General features: G+C 37.8%; 1 protein-coding gene across 11 annotated transcripts in view; it reads right to left on the bottom strand.

Moving 5' to 3' along the window:
- Positions 1–972: 972 nt before the first annotated feature.
- Positions 973–26,836, bottom strand: part of OXR1 (oxidation resistance 1) — a 260,076-nt gene continuing 234,212 nt past the window's right edge. For 6 of the 11 annotated variants that reach the window (XM_039706072.1, XM_039706075.1, XM_039706068.1 and 3 more), the window contains 6 exons: positions 14,617–14,697; positions 11,184–11,309; positions 8,540–8,692; positions 4,403–4,498; positions 3,750–3,823; positions 2,863–2,998 (listed from right to left, as the gene is read on the bottom strand). In XM_039706072.1, coding sequence (XP_039562006.1) covers positions 2,863–2,998; positions 3,750–3,823; positions 4,403–4,498; positions 8,540–8,692; positions 11,184–11,309; positions 14,617–14,697 — 666 coding nt within the window. Of the gene's footprint in view, positions 2,999–3,749; positions 3,824–4,402; positions 4,499–8,539; positions 8,693–11,183; positions 11,310–14,616; positions 14,698–23,930; positions 24,012–26,836 lie in introns of those variants that run through there. The other 5 variants (XM_039706077.1, XM_039706070.1, XM_039706078.1 and 2 more) reach the window with 5 other exon arrangements.

Here is a 26,836-nt window from a genome sequence, read left to right as displayed (position 1 = left end):
TACACAAAATCAGGCACTAACACAGATAGGATTTAGAGCCAAAAGATGGTACTTTAAGAACCCCATGTTTGGATCCCAGGTACCCAAATAAAACATCAAGTTACTCAGTGAATCCATCTAAGTACTGGATGCTGAGTACATTCAGAGTACGTGCTCTGCTGGTAGATAACGGGTCTCATAAGCCTTCAGGGAATGTCAAACCCCAATGCTTTACAATCACAGAAACAAACCTTTCCAGAAAAGATGGAAAGGAATTCTACTGCAGAAAAAGGATAATGAACTGAAGGCAGAGGGGATATCAAGACTATCAAGACTGTGCTTTTATGTGTGTCATACAGAAATTAACTGCACCTCTGATAATAAAATTCATCATCTTGCCTAAATAGACATGCACTACTTTCTACAGACCCTTTACACAGTCAGTTGCTTCACAAGTATTGGCACAGTCACTTATGCTTTAAATCAAATGTCCTTCTATTTCTTAACTAATTTAGTATTTTACAAGCATGATTGCTAACGTACTGATAACTAAACACTATCCTTGATTTCCCCTTTTTTGCTTCCTCTCTGCTCTTCCAAGACTGGTCCAATACTTGGCAACATTCAGCTACTGAAGATTTTTGTGTGCTTTCATTTAATTATTCAAAGTATAATTATTTATAAAGTTCTTCACACCACCCTCTAAAAAACTAAAATATGCTTTATTTGCAATATGAGCTTAGGATAGAGACTATGCAGTTGAATTAACCATTTTGTCAGCAAGGATGATCTGAGACTTTTCTTTTTCCCCTCTCCTTCTTCAAAATGGTTGAAGACAATCTATTTCATTCCCATTGCTTTCCATGGGGCTCAGAAATGAAAAAAAAAAAAAGAGAGAAAATGCATCCTATACATTCAGTTGTTAAATGAACAGCAAAAAACAGCATTTGTGCTTCTACATAAACTCAACCCTCTAAATAACTCCAACTCAAGTTTATTTTTACATATATTTAGATTTATTTGCTATACATCACTGTGAGCTTATAGTACTTGAAATCCATTACAGGATTTTTTTTTTGTTGTAATAATCAGTTGTAACTCCACAAAGACAATAATACTGCTGTGGAAGACCAAAGGGGAGAAAAGCCATTTCAATTTATTTACAGTTCCTTATTTTGTAAACATTTACTCTACACATTGTCTAAGTTCTAAGAAGGATAAAGAGATATACATAGAGACAGGAAACAAAGCCCTGTTTTTCTATTCATATTGAGCATTAGCATATTATAGATGAAACATCTGCCCTTTCTCGTTACCATAGCAGTAAGCTGTCTTCAAATAAGTTTATTTTTTTAACTTTCCAGAAATGTAAATATTTTGAAATATACAACTACATCTACGTAAGCCAACCCATTTGGCTTTTATTCCATTTCTAGAATAATTTAAAGTGCTATAAGCAACCCGTCAATCAACACTTTTCTATAATAACAAAACTACTTTAAACATTAATTTACAAGATAATATACAACGTTTGTCTGAAATAGCTGAAATTTCAGCACAAAGTCAGTCACTGTCACACTTAACAGCAATTTTTTTGTTCTTTTTTGTTTTGTTTTGGTTTTTTTTTGCAGAACATATAATAAAAGCTTTGAAACAAACAGTTTTGTTGAGCTGTTATTGCCACAATGGCTTATCAAGTTTTCTACAAAAGTGGACAAGAGCTACTGGAACTGTATTCTAGCCTGTCATTTATTTTTTGAGGTCACATGACAGTAAGTTTGCATATTCCACAAGTCTACTGAATTACAATATTGTCTACCTATGATACATGATGTCATTTTAATCAGAGCTGGTGCTAATTGTAAATTTACAACATAGACCCACTCAAAAACATCACAAGTATTTTCTTTTCTTTGGACAGGAATAAGCTATATTCTTGGAGCTGATGTGCTACACGGCTACAACAGTATAACAGTATATATCTGACACTTTATGTTGAAGAAAGATGCATCTGTTTCTGTACTTTTAATGCCCTACTATAGCTACAAATTGTTCACTGAGTTTTGCTTGCTTTAGCCTTTTGATTTTTTGGAACTATCGTAGTCTTACATTCTCCTGCTATTTTGTAAGTCTTTGCCACTTAGCTCAATATTGTCAGTAGTTGTCCCAAACCTGCGGATCATTAACAGCATGTGCAAAACACTCTTTAAATACAATCAGCATGCAGCTACAACACATATTAACTGACTTTTTTCTACACATGAACAAGAAACAAGACAAGTGGCACTGTTGACTTTGGATATCTTCTAACTTCACCACGTGTGTACTGGGATGCATTTAGAAGGAATGCTCAGCTTCTCATCCATTTGTGGCACCACTTGAATAACCCATCATTAGTCTGGACCAATCTCTGCAGTGCTGCTGCCAAATACCCACACGCAGCTTTCTTAGAGGTTCACAGAGGGCAACTTCATTCATAGACATAATTTGAATACAAAAATAATAAGCTATATTCAATGAAGCAGCCCCCTAGCAGGATTGCAGGAAAGGTGTGTGTGGGAAACCTGGGAGGCAACTGTAACATGGATAAGAAAATTTTGCAGGCCACAAGGCTCAAAGTAACTAATGTTATCTTTTAGTCCACAAGGTCAATAATTTGTAAAAGAGTCTATAGCTTAGAAAAAGTATGATAGTATATTACAGATGCAAAAGCATGAAAAAACACCTGCTATTTAAAAATAATAACTAATGGCGACACTGAAAAATTATAAAAAAAAACCCCAAAACAGATAAGTAAAATACATTATATTGCTCCTAGGGATTTTTAAGCTGCACTGATTCATGTCAGGTTTGGGACAATAACCTGTAGAAATAGTGAAATACTTATTCAAAAGCCCATATTTCTATGTCTTGAATAGTGAAGTCTTCTCGCTTAGAAAGTGTGTGATTCCCAAATGTTTTACATGAATGACTTCTTCCATGGTAGAGATCACCATCAAGCCAAAGAGCAAACTCTCCTCTGCAAGAGAGACAATGTGTTAGAGCAAAAGACAGAGAATAAGCATTAAATCCATCAATGTATTTTGCATTCAAAATTTGGAAATGTGAAGGAATTAAAGGATTAGTTTTTAACACAAGTACCTCATGGCTGTTAATAAATTTATGCTACAAGAATTTTATTTTTTTTACTGTTTATTATTAATTTGCAAATATCCCTTTTGCAGATATTCTGAAATAAGCTAACTAGAATTCCTTGGTTTTCAGCCTCTTCCATTTTTACTAAGGAGATGACATAACAGCAATTCTATATCTAAAGAGAATGCTAGTAACAAATAAGGAAAACATTCTAGAAGCATAGGCACCTGCATGGGCAGGAAAAAACCAGGACATGACAATGTATGATTTCTGGAGACCCTGGCATGTTTTGGGGTGGCTCAGTTCCAATTCAGGCCTCTTCTAGTTACACGTAACTTTCACGTCTACATCCTTCCACAATCATATCCTATGTCCATTCTGAATACACAAAGACACACATGCAAGTCAAGCATGGAAGGCATCATAACTTTGCAGGGCTGAAACTTTATGCCACGTTATGGGGCAGACAAATCTCCTGTTTAAGTTTTGTCAACACTGGAAGCTAAACATCTGACACACTAACGTTTCTTGGCTGGTAACTGTTGAGTCCTGAGCTACCAAACTGAAGTAAATTCAAATTTTTCTTTCCAAAGGTGTCCAGACAAATATTTTAACAGATTTTAACTGTAACTTACCCTCCTCCACCAAAAGCAAGAGAATCCATATCTCCTTTAATGAAAAACATGTTGTCTCCTGTCCATTTAAAAACCTAAGGGAAAAAAAAAACAAAACAGACTAGCAAGTAAAAATATCTCAGCTTTTCATTTTGGCAGAAGGGAAACCAACCATCAGTAAAGACAGACTATGGGTGGGTAGAGGCCAGTTTAATGAAGTTGACACAGAAAATTCAGGAAACAGCTGCAGACAAAAATTCTGATGTTTTATGCTAATTAAAATAAGACCATTCCAAATCAGGTCGTTTTTGAGCACCAAAACTCCTACACAATGAAAAATACCAAGGAAATATGCTTAGATTAGATGATATGCCACTAAAAAGGATGTACTTTATGAATTTTTAGACAGACACTTAGAAGAATTTAAACAGTAGAGAAGTCTTCAATACAATTAAAGAGTCAGGTTGAATGTGTTCTTCAGCATGTAAACACTACCAATTCACTCTGCACATAAAGATTTCACAAAAAAACTAGTGTGATGACTTTTTTTTGGGTCATCTTGTAATATTTTTCAGATTTACAGTTAGATATATTCCTTAAGGATTTTAAGATCATGCACTTGGGGTGATGGTGGGGAAGGGAGCAAAAGCATACAAACTGTCATTACTACTTACCTCAAAATCTGGAGAAAAAGTGAACATGAAGGTCTCCCCAGTGCCATAAAAGCCATCGCTCACTTTAAATGGTTCAGATGCTAGTGCACCAAAAACCTGTAGCAAAAATGCATCAGAGCAAGAAAAACTTCAGAAAAAATACACAGAATCCAAGAATCTTTAATGACAGTAACTGATAAATCAAGTTGTAAATAATGTCAATTTAAATTTTCACTGTACCACTGTTCTGAGTGCACTGAGATGTTGTCTTTGCACACGTAAACTCTAAGAAGCAGGACAGATGAGACACTTTTTCCTTTTTGTTATTTCAAGCATCTGGGTTAACAGACTAGACATCAGAAAACTGCTGTTAACTTTTCTCTGTCAAACATTTTGTGACCTTAGACTGTACTTAGTGTGTGCAGGTAAGTGAACTTACATAGAGAATTTTTAAGCATAAAAATTCATACTGAATTCTAAATTTAGTTTCATAAATAAATATAACAAAATGGGCTGGTGAAATACACAATCCATATTTAAGTAACCACATACAATGGGTACCTTGCATGTTTCCAGCAATGGGAACCCTTGTAATTATTTTTTAGTTCTCAAACTATTTGAGTCTCTGTATCCTAAATGCTTTCAAGGGTTTAAGTCATTCTTTGAGTAACTGCAGCAATTCTGGTAGCTAAGCTACATTCAGGTAGCTATGACCTGCCTTACTTCAGATAAACATCCTTAGGGCTCATACCACATCTAGTAAATGAATATAAGTAAAAAAGATAAAAGTAAATGCAATATTTCATTCACAACAGATATTCCTTGACAGGAATTAACCTTCAGTTAAAGTATCAAACAGAGTTTTGTCAAACCTAAACTATCCCAGTTCAGCCTCTATACAGGTGTAAACTTTATACACAACACTTACTTCAGTGTTTGTCTTGGATTCTCTCAAAGATATTATGTGTATATCTAGTAAAACACAAAACTAGTCCATTCTAACCATGCAGAAGACCTTATGTATTTTACTTAAGAGACTCTGAAGCTTTATTTCTAATTGTGGAATACCTATTAAGAATCTCAGACAGTTTACTACATAATTCCCTACTCAATGGAGGACTGATTCTAAAGCTATTAGGTTGACTCAGTTTTGTCCAGTTGAGCATTGAGTACCCAAAGGAATCAGGATTTGACAATCTCTGTGTTCTATATACATCAAGCTGACTCTTGAAAGATCACGTCTTTGCTATAAGCCACAATAAAAGAATAAGGCTTTACAGAAAAAGTGCAATTTGCATTCCAACAGTTATTCTAGTTCTTTAGAAGGGATGTCCCCATAATTTTTCCACGAGATCTGATTTTTGTGGCTAGTTGTTAGGGTGGATAACTAAAGTTCCCATGTCCTAGGTTCAATGTCTCACACTTCCGCAGTGCATACAATCTCAAGAATGACTTTTTATAAAACTAGACAGTCCTTGAAGTGGTTAACTGTATTAATCCCATTTCTACACCACCACTTATTTAGTGACTCGTTCAGCAATCAGGTACCAATTGCTTTTCAAATGTCTCTCAGGGTTCACTAACAGAAGCACATACCAGTAGACAAATCCATAACAATTGCCATGATGCAACTATAGATCTCATGGACACCTTTATTAAAGAATCTCCTAGAATTGACTGGAGCAGGCAATTTAGGTTGCTTTACATTCCAAATTCCAACTAGGCATTGCTCAGCTTTTACAGAGTGTTTGTAAAAGTTCAGTGTTTTGCTGTTTTTTTTCTTTTGTCTGACCAGCCATTTAAATAAAATTATTAATTGATCTGAAAAAGAAAGACTGGAAAAGGTTTTTGAATAAAATTCAGTAGCATGAGGCTTAGCAGCTTTTAATGGAACATTATGAAGAGTTACAAGGTACACTTGCTCCTTACTCAACCTATTATCAACATAATAAAAAAGCAGTCTTCATAAATATGGACAACAAAGAAACCTATCTCAGGGGAAGCAGCCCAGGAAAGAAATTCATTCTAGTTTAAAAGAAAAGTGCCTCAACCAAGGATATGATAATGCCAACATCTTTCAAAAGCATAGAAGATACAAAGTGAGCAGAACAATGAATACCTAAGAGGACTGAGCAGGTATGCTCAGCAAATGTCAAGAAACTATCTGGTCATAATTCTGTCATTTTTCAAAATGACTCAATCTCACTCAGGATCTTCTCTGAACTAGAATCGTAGCAAACAGGCAGTGATCTTGGAGTGTAAGGTATGAATACTCATGTGGTCTCTTAAAACACATTTTTGGAGGGCATATACAGTATTTATCTTAGCATACTGCTAGTGAACTATTCCTGGACACATTCTGCTCTAAAGTACTTAGGAGGTTTTTTTTTGTAATGGAAAGCAGTTTTAAAGTACTATCTGCCAGGAAGATATAAGACATTAAAAATAAATTAACCTCTTTCAAAAAAATCATTAGCTTCACAAATAAAATTAATTACCCAGACTAATTATTAAAGAGCATAGTTAGTTACCATTGTCTTATGTTTTATGATTGTAGATCCTTGCACAAAGAGGACAAAGACTCTGTTCTTAATTTCCATGTTTTGAACAGAAAAATAGTGCAAATTAATTTTCTGCTGTCAAATGCAGACATTTTTCATTAACAACAGGAGGCAGAGCTACCGAAAACACCACTCCCACTACACTGGTGAAGGACTGAGCTTGTAAAACTCATCTGAAGCACTCCTCCTGCATATGCTGCTCACTGAATAGACTGGATTTTCCCCACTCTTGTGTGGAGTCCAGTGACTACTTGATCCAGAATTCCAAGGCATGCTTTCATACATATTCCTAGGTATAAGGCTGTAAGCTGAGCTTCAGCAAGGTTTGTTTCACAAAACAAAAAAAAAAAATCCCAAAAAAATGAACTCCATGTTTTCACAGGGCACCCATGACACTTTTTGAACATTAAAGCCAAGATGCTCATACACAAAAAGTAACATGAATTCCTTCAGCCACAGACAATACTATATAGTGGTGAAAAGACAGCCCCACCAGAAAAATGACATTTTTTTCTGGGACAGATCAGGTACTAGGAAGGAGGTATATCTTACTAATTTATGAGAAACTAATAAGTGAATTAGAGAAGTCACCATCACCAAACTATGAGACTGATAAGTCTGCTGAGACATCTCAGGTCTATTCAGTTGGTTCTGTCTTCAAAATCAAAAGGTAAATGAAGAAAATATTTTTAAAGAACTTTGGGGAAAGAGTCCACTACTAGCAGGGAATTAGAAGGGATTTTTTTTTTTTTTTAAGGGACTGCGAGGGCAGGAAACAATGGAAAAATCAGGTTGTGACTTGAATAAGAAAAGATACCCTTCATTTACTGTTTTCAGACCCACTGAATGTGACCATGTTTTCTGAAAATCAAAGCTGTGGCTACCAAACTGGGAGAGGGGTAAGTGAACTGAATGCTGCAGATTTTACAGCAGTTCTGTCCATTTTTCATGACAGCAGTAACATGCTTCCACAAGCAAACACAGAAGTTGCAGAAAAAAGTCAAGAAGTTTCATACAGCTTACAGTGTTCACTTGTTACTAGATTATTCAAGAGAGGATGTCTGCTATTCAAATTGTGGGATGTGAGCCACTTTCTGAAATTCATAACCCAGTCAAAGAAAAACAGAGCACAACTACAGAGACTCCAAGAACAAGTTAATAATGTAACAAAGGTAGTACAGCTCTTTAAAGATGTCGGTTGCAGCCACCGAATATATCAAGAAGCACTACACACAGCTAACAGTGTTCCAACTCAACAAGACCTGCAGCATCAGAAAGTTTTAGAGACTGTATTTCTCGTGCCTTAAGTGCATAAAAAAATTTAAAATTACATCGATCAATTGGATATTACCAGACTCTTGCATAATGACAGCTAACTTATTTCATTAAGATATTTCTTAGATGTGTAGTATGTTGGAGGTCTGCATAAGAGTAAAACACATTTCTAAGGAGAAAATTTGCTTGATACACAAAATTTTAACTTGCTTGTTACACAGAATTTCATCTCCCATGATGGACTGAAGCATCAGCTATTCCTTTATACTCCTCAAACATTGTTCTTGATGGGTCCTCTACTGCCACACAAGTATTTTCCTACCTGTCCATCACTGTCTTTGATAACCAACAGCACAGGCGTGTCTAATCCCATCATTGTCCGATACAAGGTCTTCAAGCTCATGCCATGCTTTGCAGTACTGTAGACAAGAGTCCATGGATAGCCAATAGTCCGCGGTGGAAGAGACTTTGTGAGCTATTAACAAGAAAATGACAACCTTTTATTCAATATATGTTTTATATTTAAGAATGTGCTACACGTAAATGAAAGTAAATTATATTCTGCTCAACCACTTTTATACGGCCTTAAAACCTAAGAACTAAACCTGAAGTTTCACATATATATTTTCTACTTTTGTTCACTCAAGCAGGTTTCTTTTCCCACCTCTACTAGTGACCTGCAGAATGATTTATCAACTAAAGAACAAGGCTCTTTAAGGTCACTAAAAGGTTTATCCATATAATTATTCTTGCACAACAATATTACATATCCCATTGATGTCTTAGTATTAAGTAGATCATTCAAGTCAGCAGGTAACAAGCTGAAGGGTAAATGCTGCTTGTTGCCTTGTTCTTGTGCTTTTTAATCCAAAACTTCTATTAACACATTTGCAATGAAATCACTTTGGACTGGACAGCAAGAACTGCAGTGTTTTCACTGATGTTTTCCAGAAAGAATGGAAGTAGGGCAAAGACAGACAAGAGTCTATCTGAATGAATACATGGTATATTCAAAGTTAGGATTTTTAAAAAAGCAGTATTTTAGCTATGAATCGTGCTCTGCTTTGACACTTCGACACACACGTCTATGGTGCCAGATCCTCCTTGGGATCCACCCAAGGAAACAGAGCTGGCAGATATGCTCACTGAGCCACTTCCCACTGCTCACCAGTATTCCAGGATAACTGGGGATGTCCTGGCAAATGTGTGTCCATTATCATGGTATATTCAAAGTTAGGATTTTTAAAAAAGCAGTATTTTAGCTATGAATCGTGCTCTGCTTTGACACTTCGACACACACGTCTATGGTGCCAGATCCTCCTTGGGATCCACCCAAGGAAACAGAGCTGGCAGATATGCTCACTGAGCCACTTCCCACTGCTTACCAGTATTCCAGGATAACTGGGATGTCCTGGCTAGCAAATGTGTGTCCATTTACAAGATGGGCTGTAGGAAGAACCCCAGGAAGTACAGGCCTGCCAGTCTCACCTCAGTGCCTGGGAAGGTCACCTAGCCACTTCCCACTGCTTACCAGTATTCCAGGATAACTGGGATGTCCTGGCTAGCAAATGTGTGTCCATTTACAAGATGGGCTGTAGGAAGAACCCCAGGAAGTACAGGCCTGCCAGTCTCACCTCAGTGCCTGGGAAAGTCACCTTCAGTGCCATCACACAGCACATGCAGGAAAACTGGGGGATCAGGCCCAGCCAGGGTGGCTTCATAAGAACCTAGTACCGGCAAATGTGATTTTCCTCTATGACAAGGTGACCTGCTTGGTGGATGAGGCTGTAAATATTGTCCACCTGGACATCAGTAAAGCCTTTGATAGCACTTTCCACAGTATTCTCCTGGAGAAACTAGCTGCTCATGGCCTGGACAGCTGCACTGTTTGCTGGATTAAAAACTGGCTGGATGATCAGGCCCTGAGAGTGGTGGTTAATGGAGTTAAATCCACTTTGTGGCCAGTCACTTGTGGTGTTCCCCAGGGCTCAGTACTGGGGCCAGTTCTGCTTAATGTCTTTACTAATGAACTGGATGAGGGAATGAAGTGCATCCTCAGTCTGTTTGCAGATTGCAGCAAGCTGGGCAAAAATGTCAATCTCCTGGAGGGTATGTAGGCTCTGCAGAGGGATCTGGACAGGCTGGACTGATGGGCCACAGTCAACAGTACGAGGCTCAATAAGGCTAAGTGCCAGGTCCTGCACTTGTGTCACAAAAAGTCCCTGCAGCACTACCGGCTGGGAGAAGAGCAGCTGGAAAGAGGAAAAGGACTTAAGGGTGCTGCTTGACAGACAGCTATGCATGAGATAGCAGGTGCCCAGGTACCCAAAAATGGAATCTTGACTTGCTCCCCTTGTCAGCTGAGCACTGGTGAGGCCGTACCTTGAGTACTGTGTGCTGTTCTGGGCTCCTCACTAAAAGAAAACACTGAAATGCTGGTGTGTATTCCAAGAAAGACGGTGAAGCTGTGTCTGGAGAGGACTAAGGGAGCTGGGATTTTTAAGCCTGGGGAAAAGGAGGCTCAGAGGGACTTCATCGCTCTCTACAACCACCTCAAAGTAGGTTGTAACAGTCAGTCTTTTCTCCCAAAAACAGGACAGAAGAAAAAGTCCTCAAGTTGAGCCACTTCAAATCTGAATGAGATATTAGGCAAAAGTTCTTCAGTGAAAGGGCTGTCAAGCATTGGAACAGGGTACCCAGGGAAGTGGCTGAGCTACCATCACTGCAGAAATATTTAAAGGAGGCATAAGCCATGGCACCTAGGGAAAGGGTTTAGTGGTGGACTTGGCAGTGCTGAGGTAACAGCTGGACTCAGTGGTCTTAGCCATCTTTTCTAATATACACAGCTTGTTTTCTTCTATTTAATATCACACAAAGTCTTCTTACTGGTGTGTTTTACACTACAGTCATAGCATTTGTGATACATTAATGCGCAAGAGTAAAAAACGATATATCAAAGTCCATACCTTTTCAATTTGTTCTGGCTGTAATAATTCACTTGGATCACTAAGATTTGGCCGGAATGCTTCAGGCTCCAGGTCTGTTTTGATATTTGTTGCCTGTTTAGAATTGGTATCTTCTCTTGTTGTTATCTACAAAAAGAATAGCAAGAAAATAAATAAATGCCACGCTCTTAGCAGACAAGGTAAAACTTCACAGATTTAAAAACATGCGGTTATGAATTATGCAAGTCCTTCCAAAGTTTAGAAATCCAACAGATTTGATCTGACAGAGATTTCCACTGTTTCCAATAGCAAACTGGTACACAACTATGTAACAATAACTTACATGGACACCTACTCAGAAGGAAGCTATGGTTTTATGCTGAAACAACAAACCGTTCGCATACACCGCTGAAGAGCTTCAAACGCTTTTCAGATGACACCTTAAAAAGTTCTTGCATTTTAATACTGACATAGCATTCTAAGTGTAATTAAAAAAAAAAAAACCCAGAAAGGAAAGGAATTAAAACTTTAACACAGACATTTCTCAGTAGTTTCTGAATCAATACTCTTTTAGAGTACTTATGAAATTTTTCAGATATGCAGTAAACTCTGAGAAGACTGCTGCTGTATATTTTGAGCAAACCATTTGAATGGAGCCTTAGGAGCAGTGCTGCTCCATAAGCAGATCTGCGGGAACACTTATGGGAATCAAAGAAGAAAGAATTGAGATGGTGGGGTGGGAAAGCAGCAATAATACTTAAGCTGCATAGTGAGCACTGAGGTCTGGCAAAGACACACTGTGCAGGGTCCTGCAGTAATTTAAAATACCCGACCTACATATCTACCCTATTGAGTGGAGATGGCAGAGGCCACAAAATTCCTCATCAGATGTAGCTCACAACAGCTTCTTACCCCAGTCAACACTCACTGGCCCTTCAAGTTAAAATGCCGTGTCTCGATAACTAGAATAGCTGTGACCCAAACAGATTTCCATCTATAAATCCAGCTGCAGGGATACTTAAAGCTTTCTAGGAACAGTGAAATCCGACAGAGGAGTAGGACAAAGTGAGTAAGTAAGATAAGCCACTGCAGCAAGACTTACTAAAATGTTGAGTATAAAAAGAAATCCTAATAAGATTAAGTGCATCTGAATAATTTATTGGCCTAAACCAGGTTTCACTGAAAGCCAGATTGTCCAAATTAAACCCTGAATCCTGAAAATTTCAAGAAAATACTTGCCAAATTCAGTTTGCCACATCCCTCATACTTTAAGCATACAGGGCACAACTGCAATATTTCAGAGTTTCACCATGGTAAACTCTGACAACCTTTTGTGAACTTCCTTAGTTAATTTAAAAAAAAAAGGCAAATCAAAGAAAACTCTGAAATACAGATAGGAATATTTAAACAAATACAGCCACCTGAGCCAAAAGAAAAGTACACCCCTTTAATTTCCCTCAAGAACTACAAAAAAAGTTCTTACCACAAACTCATGTTATTTAAAAATTGGCTTATAAAGTCAACATATCAAAGTATATTCATACAGTAACTCAATTACAGTATTAATTCCAAGAAAAAAAAAACCAAGAAAAGGTGTGCTGAAACTGAGTTCAAGCAAGAAAAAAGCTGAAGTTTTCCTTTTTTCAATGGAAAGTAACAAGAACTTCCAATGTAGACTAAGCACTAATTTCCGTATCACAAGAAAAAAATGTAGTTATCCATATAATTTCATGTAGAAAAAAGATGACCTGCATGCTGCTTTACAGAGTGCTATCTCTAAAATGTTATTTCATATTCCAAGTATTTTACACTTTAAATGCCTGTCATCTATCATATTACGGCTTCAGCTCCAGAGAATTTCAGCATTGTCCAACTGTAGAGCACAGAGTTTTTCTCCTTGTCATTCTTTAATTTTCATTGAAGACCACCATGGAAAACATGAATAATTTGGATTCAAGTGGTGTGGTGAACTGAGTTTTTTGGTTAAGAGTTTTTGGTGATTGGTCTATTCTTTTGATGGATTTTCTTTTCTTCTTTATTATTACTAAAGTAAAGCAGTTTTCTTCTAGGAAGAACACTGCTTTGTAGAAGCAGTCAAAGAGTGTCTGTTCAAAAGAATATCAGAGAAAGCACTCCAATTTCAAATTTTGCAGATTTATTTCCTACCAAAGTTGGACAGAGCAGACTGAGCTATAGCCAGATTTCAGGGGTTTCCATGATTGGTAAATGTCACACAGTCTACACCACATTTGAGAGCACAACTCTCAAATGACCTCAGAGCAGAGTTTATAGGCTGCAGCTCATCACATCAGATTTTTCTAGTCAGCCTAAACCTTGAGTTTGGGCATATCAGGTGAAAAGTGTTTGGAAAGAGCTCCTACACTTCCAGAACATTAATACAGGGATTTAATACAGAGATTCTCCATCACCACTTGCCAAAACTAGAATAGTTCTGTTCTCAAGTGGGACTAATTGTTCTTTTTTTTTGTTTTTTGGGGTTTTTTTGCAAGATTTTTGACTTTCCTATAACAGTGCAGCTTTTGGGTTCAAGGTTCACACTCATTATTGTTCTATGTAATTGTACTACTTACAAAACATTTTAAAGCAATTAATTTTGGATTATTATCAGAGCTAAGAAAATGTCTGATTATTAATATGTAAAAAAGCCAAGATCAAAGAAATAAAAAACCACAGAAAAAAATTTTACATTTTCAGCAGCCAAGTACTAGAGAAAAAACAAAAGACTCAATGAAATCCAAGGAAATCTAAGCTATGCTTTCCATCAGTAAGGCATGTATAATGTGCACAGCAGCTAACAATTTTATAGCTCTCAAAAAACTACGGAACACCTAAAGAGAATGCAAATATCAGTTTCAATCCATAGCCACAGACCTTCAAATCCACCTGATTTCGAAGTAGTGTTTTGTGTGCATGTATATGACCTTTGCCACGATGAACTCCCTCAGTTACCTGCTTTTATAATGGGAAAAATACTTACCTATTTCACAGAAGTTGTGAAGCTTCATACTTGCCATGTACTGTGAGATTCTTGATGAAAGATTCCTACATAAAATTAAACACCCATGCAGCAAGGTTTTGATTCTTCACCTGTTTTGCATTCTTTTTAGGGAAGCTTCTAACACAACACACCAGTCTAAAGTAGAAGTTAAAACACAACACTGCAAATCAAGCAGCACTGAAAACAAATTTTCAAATTCTAACAGAAAATTCCTGTGTGAAAAAGGTGGAAGTAGTAATTCCATCAAAAAATTACTGATTCCATCATAGAATTGCACAATTAAATACATCCAAAACAAAGGAATTTTCTGCTGGATTCTTGTAGTGCTGTAGACAAGACAAACCCACTGAGTGCAGGAATTGCCCTGATCCAAGACACTACAAAGAAAGATGTTTTAGTATCTGGAGATGGGGTTTAAACTACTGAAGAGGGCACCTGGAGACGTCTGCAGAGTGTGCGCAGTTCTTCGCTATTTAGAGCATCGATCCTGCGGTGATACTCAGCCACTGACACTACCTGAATATGGAGACAGGAAGACAATAATTCCACTGACAGTTGAAGAAAAGTAAAAAGGTATGAAAGAAAAAACTGGAGGAGAGTAATGAAGGGAAAATGTGCAATGACAACAAACAAACAGGAAGGGCCAAAAGATGTTTGTTTCTGCAAGGACAGTGCACATGTAGGTGATTTTAGACATATGAGTAAACACAGCAAGATTACAAAATAAACACTAAGGACACTAGCAGTCAGACATCTCACTGATCTAGGATGAATAAAGAACTGATATAGGAGTGCATAAAGTTTCCAGTATCAGGATGCTAAATGAAAAGTCAATCTGAGTTACATGCCTTAACCCAAACTCTTCAGCCCAAGGTCCTCTCAAACATTCTTTACACTCAGATTAATGAACCTTGTGAACCTGGTTTGCTTTCCTAGATGAAGACTAGAAGCAAATCTCAGGCTTCCCAATAAGCTCTAACTCTTGTGTCTGGGAGTGAAGATAAAGACAATGTAGCAAGACTACAGTTTAATAACATCCCAATACCACCCGACAATTTCTTTATCCTGGACTTTCTATTCCCCTCCAAAGCTTCCGGAGTTGCTCATCTGTCAACACATTCATTTCAAATGGCATCTCCACTTTGGCAGGAGGTGTACAGCCAGAAAGTCTTTAGTCAGAAAGCTCTAGAACATGCTGCTCTGGTGCAACAAGCTGGCTAAAGGACTACAACAGTCATTTTGATGTAACTAGAGCAAATAATGTGATTTTGAGAACAACTCAAAATCATCATTGGTATGAAAGCATCTTTAAACAGCTGGTGAAGAGATTAAATGGATGTCCCATGTAGTAAGAGCATATTAAAAACTTCTAGAGCCTACCACAGTGCAAAGGAAGACAACCACAAGTCCAGCAGCTCCCCATCTACCTGTCCCTACTACAAGGAGTTTGGCCAGATACTCGCCACTGTCCTGAGTACAGAGCCCACAGTCATGCATGACTGGCTCTTGAGCAGCGATGGTTCACTCTACCCCATGCAACTGCAAGGCAAGGAAAAAGGAATACTTGTGTCATCCAGCTTCATTACTGAATAATCTGTCATTACTAGCACTCAATGTATCTCCATTATTTTTCTACTGATCTCTCAAAACAGATAAATATTGTTGTAAATTGTACTGGCTTGTGTATTCTCAGAGTCAAATAACTATATGTAAAGCTTTAGCAGTATTTCACTCCAACATGTGATAGTGTAGTTTTATCCTTTTATTTGCTATGACACCTCATTGCAAATTTACACTGTTCACACCAGCAATTTATGAACATAACCTTGAAAGCAGTAATGTGAGGACCCTTTAGCCTTACTGCTTCTTTAAGCTATACCCTACCACATGTGAGGCAGTAGATAACTTAAAATAGGCTGTAAATGTATGGTTACTTAAGGAGATTCTTGAGAAAAAAAAAATCTCCAAATTTCCAACACCATTATACAGTTGTTGTTTCACATAGTGGAAATCTAGACAGTTTTATGGGCACTGCCATCTTGCCTTCAACCTCTCAAATGCATACTTGTCATCATCTTGCATCTGTGAATTGCTTATCAGCTTTTTAACTCGGAGATCGACCTTTTCAAATGCCATGGAGATGCCTCATTTTTCTTGCTTGAGAGAAACATGAATACCTATTCATGTGTGTACAATATAATAGCTTCTTGGCATGCTGAATCTGTTGCACACTGCCACATTCCATTTGTTTCGAGAACAAAAACCTGCATAATGGCAGACCATTGGTATGCAATGACAAACATCATAAATAGCATGTCATAGAATGTCAAACTAGCCACAGGAAAATTAAAGGAAAAGAACCCATGCTCTCAAACCCAGAGTTTATTTTAAGTATAGAGTCTGTACTAACCATACAGTTCATACTAACTTCCATGAGTAAACCATGAGAAACTGTCTGACGTTTATCCACTCATCACTAGACTAGGCTTCAAATGATTATGTTAAGATACTTCACCCTTTCAGAAGCAGCACCTGGCCTTCTATATAATGCCTGTGGTTTAGGCCAACATGCTTTACTCTTGCTTTGCAGTGGACAAGACTACAATACTTCTTGATTACATGAGCTACAGAATCTTAAAGTCACATGTCTAAGCATACTAGCAACTACCTTAAACTTCATTCAGGAATTGAGATATATCTTGCAAACAGACAGCATTTTGTGCCTGCCAGGCTCAAGAGCACTGCTTTGAAATGTTAGTAGTAACATTAGAAGTTTATTCTTCCTTTTAACCTGGTTTAATTCATAGACTGCTTATGCTATTTCCTCTTCCATCAAAATTTCCTCATGTTCCTTCCTTGCAGTCCTATTAATCTTCTAGTCTATTTCACCAAGCTAAATAAACCAGTGTTTTCTTATGTCTCCTGCCCTCATCAGCTGCCTCATCAGCTGCTTCTTTTCCTGTCATTCCAGGACCTACTTCTACCTCCTACTTTGAACTTGGATTCTCTAACACAGAACGTAGTCTTTCATACCGCATGAGAAATACCCAGAAAGCAAGACATTTCATTAACAGAAGGTAGATGCAGATTAATATTCATCATACTGGACTGTAGTTTTCAGTACAAAATACTCTGGTGTGATAACACTATTCCATTAAAATAATTAGTTTAAGGTCTACCTATATGGCTTTGCTATGTGCTTTACTTATTATGCTCTCTTTACTATGCCATCTCAGAATCCAGTTTCCTGGATAACCAAAGCTGATTTTTGAGGATCAGGAAATGTTCCTGAAGGACGCTTTGATCTCTCTCATTTTTTCTGCTTTAAAAAGAATGTAGGAGAAGAGAAAACCAGCTAAACCTCTTATGGTTGATCTGAGCACTGGTTGGAAAATAGCAAAACAAGTAACTTGTATAGCCTGGATTGTTAGTGTACTTCAGGGCAAAAAGGGTTCTCAAACTGTCTATTGCAGATGATACAGCACTGCGAAGAGCTGCTGACTCCTTCATAGAGATGGAGGCCCTATAGAGAGACCTCAGCAAATCAAAGGACTGGGCAATCACCAACCACATGCAGTTCAACAAGGGACAGTGCTGAAATCTCCTGGGATGCAGCAACCCTGGATGTATGAAAAGACTGGGGACTGAGATGCTGGAAAGCAGTGCCACGGCAAGGGTCCTGGGAGTCCTGGTCAATGGCAAGTTGAACATGAGCCAGCAGTGCCCTGGCAGCCAGGAGGGCCAAGAGTGTCCTGGGGGGCATCAGGCACAGCATCACCAGCTGGGCAAGGGAGGGGATTGTCCTGCTCTGCTCTTCGCGGCCTCACCTTGAGTCTGGCAGCAGTTTTGGCTGCCACAAGAAAAGACAGATAGAAAACTATCAGAGAGTGCCCAAAGGCGGGCAACAAAGATGGTAAAAGGCCTTGAGGGGAAACTGTGAGGGGAGGATGAGGTCACTTGGTATGTTCAGCCAGGAGACCTCGCTGCAGTTACAACTTCCTCATGAGGGGAAGAGGAGGGGCAGGCACTGATCCCTGCTGTGTGGTGAGCAGTGACAGGACCCAAGGGAATGGCCTGAAGCAGTGTCAGGAGAAGTTTACTTTGGATATCAGAAAAAGGTAGATATCAGAGGGTGGTTGGGCACTGGAACAGGCTCCCCAGTGTTTGGACAATCCTCTTGGGCACATGATGTGAATTTTGGGGATGGTGCTGTGCAGGGCCAGGAGTTGGAGTGGATGATCCTTGTGGGTCCTTTCCAACTGAGCTTATTCTGTGATACCAAGTTTGAAAAGACATGGAATATATCCTTAGAGATCTAATACTACCTGCTGTATTCATATTGGCAGCATTGGTGAAAAAACGCAGGATGAATTGTATGACTCGTGGCATGACTCTTTAAACATTTTAACCTCTCCACACTACGTTAACCATTTAGCAAAACACCCAGCAGTTTTAATATTTAATGCAGTAAGTTAAGGGTTTGCATACTAATGATTCAAACAATCAAGAAGCCAAGGATTCTCCTTCTGGAGAAACTCCTGTTTCTAAACTTTGTTTTTCTGAAAATATCTCAACAGTACCTAACTTTACAAGCTATGCTGGCCATTTGCAGTGAATGAAACTGAAGACAAAATTCCAAATATGGAACATTTCTTGTCCTTCAACAACACACATGAAAATGCAGTTAAATTTTTTTAATGTTTGATCAGCTCATTCAGCCACTGGTCATATCATCCTGCTATAGGCAGATGTAAAAAAAGCTTTTTACACCCGTGAGGGATTCCTCACTTTAACAATGCCACAAGTGACAACCCCCACCCTCCCCCCGCCATGCCTGTTTGCTAACAGGGAGCAGCTTTCATTGCTGCCCTCAAAACAAACAGCTAAACGTCCAGAGCTAACAAGTAGCTGAAACTGTCTCCACAGAGAATGGGAGGGTCTTATCAGAGCTGAACAGTGCTTCTGGAAGTAAAAACAGATAAAGCTTAACGGCATAAACGGCTCTGAAATAGAAGTTATCTATAACCTTGTTACCAACTCAGAATATGAAATTAAAAAACAAGTATTAAGAAAGAACACAAGCTGAATAACTTTACTTTGAATCTTAATACATAATACTGGATCTTAATACATAGGTGTAAACTTGGCTGAACTGTAAACTTCATGAACATTAATTCCTGAGACTGAAAAATTTCAGGAGATTTAACTGAAGGAAAAAAAGCCAATGTAGTTTTATTAGGTCACTTACAATGCTGCAATGAATATTTTAAGAGAAAACACTAACTTTATTTTTCAGACAAATTTAGTTTCCTCCCAAAAATATTAGACTGCTGGAGAGAAGACAATATTGAAGAAGCACTCTGCTCCATCATATCAAATATCATTATTTGGGTCATTTTTATTTCATCACAAAAATGCATTAATTCATGGATCATACTGCACCAGATAAACAGTTCTAAGGTATCATTTGAAAAAAAAAACCTTAAGACTAATTTAATTTGATTATTTTTAAAGTATGTGGCTGCAAAGCTATTAATTTTCTGTTTTGTGTGGTATTCAGTCAATTTAACTCCCTGTCACTCTCCTGGTGACAAGGAAGGGAAGGGATGACAGCTGGCCATTTCATGCAGAGAAGGACCATAGAATCACAACAGTCCCCTGGTTTGGCTGTCACCATGGTTCTTTCTCTCGGTATTTTTAAAGCTGTCTCTCTTCAAACTCTTGTGCACACTGGGGTGTTTTCCAGAGCAGGGAGAGAAATGCTGAGTAGGTCACATGACAGAAGCATTCTCCCTGTGACCAATATTGTCCCCACAGCTTTGCAGGATGAGCTGTCAAATATCTGCTTCAAAGTGCTCTAAGCCCACAGCAACTCTACCAAGCTGTAATTAACATATACTGAAGTATCTGCAATAACCAGAATAAATGAACTAGAAAAGAATGCAATCAAAGCCTGAAGCATACAAAGTGTTACATCAAGTCTGTAGACCTTAATAACAAGCTATTTTTTTCAAGACAGGAGAAAACACTCATATGAGAGATATGAAAATGCCAGCAAGATAACTAAACTTAGCATGCAAAACATTAAACAGTTTAGGAGGTTTGTGCAAACAACTAAGAATTAGATTTAAGAAAATTCCTTTCTTAAAGTGGCAGGCCAGAAAAATTTACTCATTTTGTCCTGATAAAAAAAGATCTGTAGCAACACAACCAATAAAACCCAGCTCCCTTGCAAAACTATTTAGGGAAGTTTCAGCGCTTGCAAGCAGAGAAACCAGAGGTTCAGCTGCTGAAACCACAGCACCTGGTGCTTGAGCTCAAGCTGCCATTACAGGAGAAGGCAGACCAAGCAAGGTTACATCTCAGCTCTGATACGGCCCTGCAAAGATCCTCTCAGGTATGACAAGAAAGCATTACACAGGTTCAGAAGTAACTGAATCACAGCCCAGCATGAAAATGTTGTCTCCTGCTTTAAGCAGAGAAAAGTCAATTAAGGATCAACTTAAGATTCCACAGATCATAAAAGACATACAGGAAAAATGTAAGTCTTTACTACTCATTTGCTTTCTTTTAACTTATAAACAATCTTTTCAAAAACTCCTTTGCTACGCTACCTTGACTTTGTCAAGGCAGACTAATATTTCATAATTATTAAAAATGCAAACAACATAACACCCAACAATTCCATGGAAGAACTATAATAATTGAATAGTTCAGGCTGGAACAGACCTTAGAGATCATACACCTCCAACCCCCCTCCTCGCCCCGAGTCACGGGCAGGGAACCTTCCACTATACCAGGTTACTCAAAGCCCCATCCAGCCTGGCATTGAACACTTCCAGGGATGGGAATTGCAGAAATCCTCTTGAGAAATCTGTTCCAGTGCCCCACCACCCTCATAGCAAAGAATTTCTTCATAGTATCTAATCTAGACCTTTCCTCCTTCAGACTAAGGACATTCCCCTTTGTCCTATCACAACATGTCCTTGTGAAAAGTCCCTCTCCAGCCTGCTTGCAAGAGAGCCCCTGCAGGCTTTGCAAGGTGCCACAATAAGGTCTCTCCAGAGCCTTCTCTCCTTCAGGCTGAACAGTCCCAACTCTCCCAGCCTGTCTCCATAGCAGAGGTATCCAGCTGATACCAAAACACAGCACATGGATCAACCCAGTGGTCTTCCTCTGGACTTGCTCCAAGAGGCCTGCATGAGACCATGCAGTCATGGCAAAAGCACAAACACGATGCATAAACCCCCAAATGATGTAAGACAACAAGTATGGCAAATATCTGTCAAGGAAAGGTTCTGGGCCAAGTGATCTCTATAAGAACGTACTGGATTTCACTCTGCTTTTTTTATTACTAAAAATAGATAATTTGTTCACTCAATTACTCTAAAAATTTAATATGGAAAACTGATTTAAAAAATATTTCAGTAGTATTACTGGATTGCTGCAACCGTGCAATTCTGACACCTGCAGAGATGTCCTAAATTCTCATCTTTCATGTAAGCCCTGTTATTGTACCTTCGTAACTGCCAAAGAAATACAGGCATTAGCTTACTAAATAAAGTTAACCAATAACTCAAAATGTCAGAAGTTGTGCAAGTGCCAAACAATTCAAGCTATTAAAACGAACATTTTAACTCTCTTTGCATGCTAATAACTAGAGAATATAAAAGCAAAGATCAGTTTTCATTGGTTTTCTCCCCTTTGGCTATACTGCCTATCCAAGCTGTGCAAAGCACAGACAAGCATTCCCAAAGATGGCAATCCATCTTTTGTTCCCTTGCATTGTCTGATGTCTTTTATCTGAAATGCTTTAATAGGAAGAAGCATTGCCTGCATTTTTGACATTCTAGAAACTTACTGGCATCTCTTGTATTGCCATAAAATAAAGAGACACAGTAAATACAGAACATTTACTAAAATGTGGGAGGCTGACATGACTAGTTTTTTTAAATGGGGAGCATAATACACCAGTAAGTGACCAAAATTTTGTTTTCTTACCCTGGGAAAGTACCAAACCCTTTTAACGCTGAGCTAAAATTAATAGCATCATCAGGAATGTATCAAAGGCCTTTCCAGTAAATAATCTAGGGTAACTTAGCTGCTTCAAGCTAGCATTTCTGTTTTATTGTATCACTTCATTTAGCCCAGCAACTGTTACTTCATGTCAGATGAGACTTCATCCAAATTCAGAACAACAACTACTGAGAGATTCAGTCAGAAACCTGTACACTTATATATACTGCCAGTCTCCTTAATATTCTTTCCATAGGTCTTGCATAACAGAAATAATTATACCAGTTGGACATTAGGTTTATGAACATTCAGTGAAGAAAAAACCCAACTTCAAGAATAGAGCTTTCTTATCAACACAGCAACATTTTAAAAATATCCCCATCTGTAGGTACTTCTGGCACTCTTTTTCCAATTTGACTTTTTACACATTAAAATCATATCTTCTCTACCTCTCCCACAGCAAAGTTGATCCTTATTCTTACAAAGCTTTCTTCAGTTCAAACTGCCTTAAAAGCTGATAAGTATTGTTTTTATAACACAGTTAGACTTTGGCTAAAGTTCAGTATTGGTCCTAAGGGAAACAATTATAACAAGGGATACTATTACCTTTTAAAATATCTCTGCAAGTTATATCTATATAACTATGTGTCTAGATACATGTTGTTAAAAACCACATTCTTTGTAAACTGAACTTCAGATAGTTTTTACACTGCTACAGGGTATGCTAGAATAACATTTCAATTCATTTAGGTATTGTATCTCCATTCTACTTCACTACCACAGAGGAAAGTTAGGAGACTTAGTTCAAAAATGTCTTCTTATTTAGGAACACACATTCTATAGAACCATTTGTTGCAACAATTTCATATTTTAAAAGTATCCTGGCTAAAAATAAATATAAAACCAGTACATAAAAGATAAAGAATAAAAAACTATTAATAAATAAACACATCCCCCCCCGCCCAAATCAACAGCATCCTGAAAGAAGTGTGCTTCAAAATCCAGTAATTCTTAAGCATTAGACTCCCCTGTCACAAGCAGAGTCTAAATGAAAACTATCTTCCAAATTTACCAGTGGGTGTAAGCACAGTATATTGTCAAGAACACTACTTCCTTATCCTCAAATGCTGTTTTGCAGGTCTGACTAAAAACCTTTTCCTTCAGATTCTAACTACATATTAAACTGTACTACAAAAATTCTGTTTGGGGAAAACAACACTGAAAAATCCCAGCTCCTTTCATATATCTAATAAACTGCAAAGCCAGTGTTTTTGCTTCCTCTCCTTCACTATAAACATGAGAATGGGACAACAGCGGACTCATGTCCATGAATTTAGAACTATTATCAGACCTTTATATGGTTGACTGACTTTTGAGAACATAATGGTAAGTCAGGAAATTTACACTTCTGTAATTGTATGCCCACGCAAACTCTTGTTCTTGTTACTTGGACATAAAGCACATTTTTCCTGGAAAAAATGCATTACTCCAAGGGAAAAGAAAAGGGAAAAAAAAAAGCACCATAAAACTGCTGAACCCCTTAATGCTCAAAGTAGTTTCTATTATCTAATGCCAATGGAATACCAGGAATTAGATTATATTCCAAAGATAATGAAAATTTGTGACTTGGTATCCTGTTTACACATTCAAAATTTAACTTCCAGAAACTGTCTCTGTGCCACAACACTTAAAGATCGCAATAACAGACATGAACATACTACACTGAAAATTACCAGAGTGCATTTACGATTAACTGGCTGGTGCTTTCTTCCCTTCTTCCCATACCAGAGACGAGACATTTCCCTTCTAAAAATAAAACGAGACTAAAAAAATAAATGAAACAAACACCACGGTTCAAGGCTGTTTGAAAGCATTCTCTGTACCTGCTGTCAGCTCCAGGCACAGGCAGAGCCCCACGACGCCGTGACAGGATAGTTTGCTGGACGCTCACATTTGACTGACAAGGCAGGGAGCAAATGAGCGAGTGTGCTGCAGGGGGATGTATCGCAAATGATGACGATACACGAGGAGGAAGGCTTCCTGTGCTCGAGTGTGGTTGCAGAGCACTAGTTTGTTAAAAAGGCCAAAGTATTTAAAGATACAGAGCTGAATTATTCAGACACAATATTTTAGAACACAAAAATAATCCCCAAGAACTGCTTGCAATATTTGGTTATAAGGTAATTGGCTCATAAACAATTTCTAATGGTAAAGTGTTTGCATTCCATATTAAACTAATAGTTTGTCTTCCTTATGCTGACAACCTTACATAAACCCTGTAAGTAATTTCTGAGAGTCCAGAACCAGTTAGAAGAGTAGTCAGTGAAAATTTAAAATGTTATTTAAAAAAGAGGGTTTTAGAGCATTTGGAAACTGCTTGCAGCTTTTTCAGTTTATAAGCTACAAGAAGAAAACTAAGCCTTTTGTCTATAAGCTAAATTTGCTGTATGAGTTAAATGCTAGTCCCAGCAAGAAAGTATTTTTGGAATCATGATTATTTTCTCCCTTAAGGAAGGATGTTTATTTAAACAGGCACGTGCAATACTGAAAACCATAACAACCCTGTAAGAATCTCCTTGCAGTAGCACTGCACTTCCAGTCTCTTTCTACCCCCCACTCAAAATGAAACACCCCCTCCCGCCCCACCACACATCATTCTCCAAAACAAACAACAACTACTAATATAATCTCCACATCACCCATGCTCCAAGTTCTGTGGGAAACTATTAAATAGGCCAGGGCAGCAACAGAACAACTTTAAATCATTGCTCGCTTAAGCTGTTGTGCTGTGATCTAAAAGCCAAGACATGCAAGCTGAGAAAACCAGAACCAAAATTTGTATTCTACTGCAAATTATGTATTGCAACACCTCACCTTGCACTACTGTGTAATATTCAGTGGATAAAATGTTTTTCTTTTCAGTAAAACCTTTCATGGGAGCTAGCATCTCTAAAAGTAAATTTGTTCTAACTTATCAAAAGTATTAAGGAGGCAAGTAAAAACATTTTTATCATTGGAACATTGAAGTTGGGATTTAGGAAATTCAAATATGTAACAATGATTTGACTAAATATATAGTCAAATGGTGTACAATTCCAATAATAAGCCATATGCCTATTTATGTGCTTGAGTTTTTTTGATGGGTTTTCTTTTCAAATAATAAGTGAATTAATACTGAGGGTTAAAATAAGAACAAAAACCAGATACCCTAAAAACTGTTTCAAATGACAATTACCATCAATATAAAAATATAACACAAGCTACAGACATCACCCCCTTCTCTGCCAAGTATGGGAAATCTTAAAGAAATGGAGAATATGCAGCAGAAGTATTTCAAACGTTCTCTGGAAATGAAACCTTGGGGGTTGAAAGTAAAAGCTAGTAATACAACTAACTCTTTCACAGCCTATTTTATCAGTCATCTGCTCCCTGCCCTTTGAGAAAAAAAAAATTCTTCCCTAACACAAGCCAACAGTTGTTTCTGGGAAGGAAGAAAACAATCTGATGAACTGAATCCTTTTCTATCCAGCAACATTTAATCTTAACTCTAAAAATTTGCTTGGAAGTTTCAAGCTTCTCTCTGAATAAAAATTACCTTTCTCATAGCTTCTCAACAGGATTTAAAAAACTTGCTCAAAACAAAAGCGAGCAACTAACTTTTTCACTTACTTAGAGCTGAAGAATTTAATGGGAATGAATGCACAAGTAACTTTGAGACCTCCTGACAGTGTTTTGCTGCTCAGTCCTGCAGCAGCACTGCGACACAGCACACTCAGGGAAGTGGCAAACTTGTCACTCATGACACATCTCCACCCCAGCCACAGAAAGAAGCCCACAGGAGAAATTTGACCTCAGTAGTAACATTTAGTTAAAGATTAATAAACTGCCCTTTATTTTTTCATGCATTTGGGGATTACAGTACTGATCTGTTAACTGCAATCAGAATCTCATATCTTGTTGCAATTAATGTAGGCCTTGACATCAGTGTTCTTAATAAAAGATTCTAGTGAGGAGCACCAGCTCACACATGACATCTGTGCAGAACACCAGCAAACACTTAAGAGCATCCACCAATTTCTTACCTAGATAATGGAGCAACAGAAAATATATCTAATTACACTGAATGACAATCTTGTTTTTGTCATTATTAATTCACAACTAAGATAAAGATCTTTACACAATCAATGTGCATAGTCCTTTCAATAATTTTACCTCACAATGTAGTTTCTTCTAATAAACTAATCTGTCTCAAAAAAATACTTAGAGCAGCAGCAGAGAAATAGTAGAGTGACAACAAATAAAGGTACAACTTAGAGAATGTCTTATTTCCACTCCAAACCAATTCTCTAGTTTTTTTGCCATACCAGATTTCAAGTTATCACAACAAGATTACATAACACTGAAACAGGGCAGTAAGCATAGTAACCCTCAAGTTCAGTTGGAAGACTGGATACTAGGTGTGGAAAAAGGTTTTTACAGCTGGATAAGATGGAGCTATTTTGTTTCATATAGTCACTAGCAATATCCTGATACCACAGCAACAGAAAAGTCACGACACTGAGTTCTACAATCCCTACATTTAACATTCATGCTTTTTGAGTGAGGTTACATTAGTAGAAGATATATCTCCTGTGCTCCA

Source organism: Passer montanus, unplaced genomic scaffold (assembly GCF_014805655.1).
Source record: "Passer montanus isolate IOZ18808 unplaced genomic scaffold, ASM1480565v1 scaffold19, whole genome shotgun sequence".
Taxonomy (NCBI): domain Eukaryota; kingdom Metazoa; phylum Chordata; class Aves; order Passeriformes; family Passeridae; genus Passer; species Passer montanus.
This window is presented reverse-complemented; position numbering and strand designations above follow the sequence as displayed.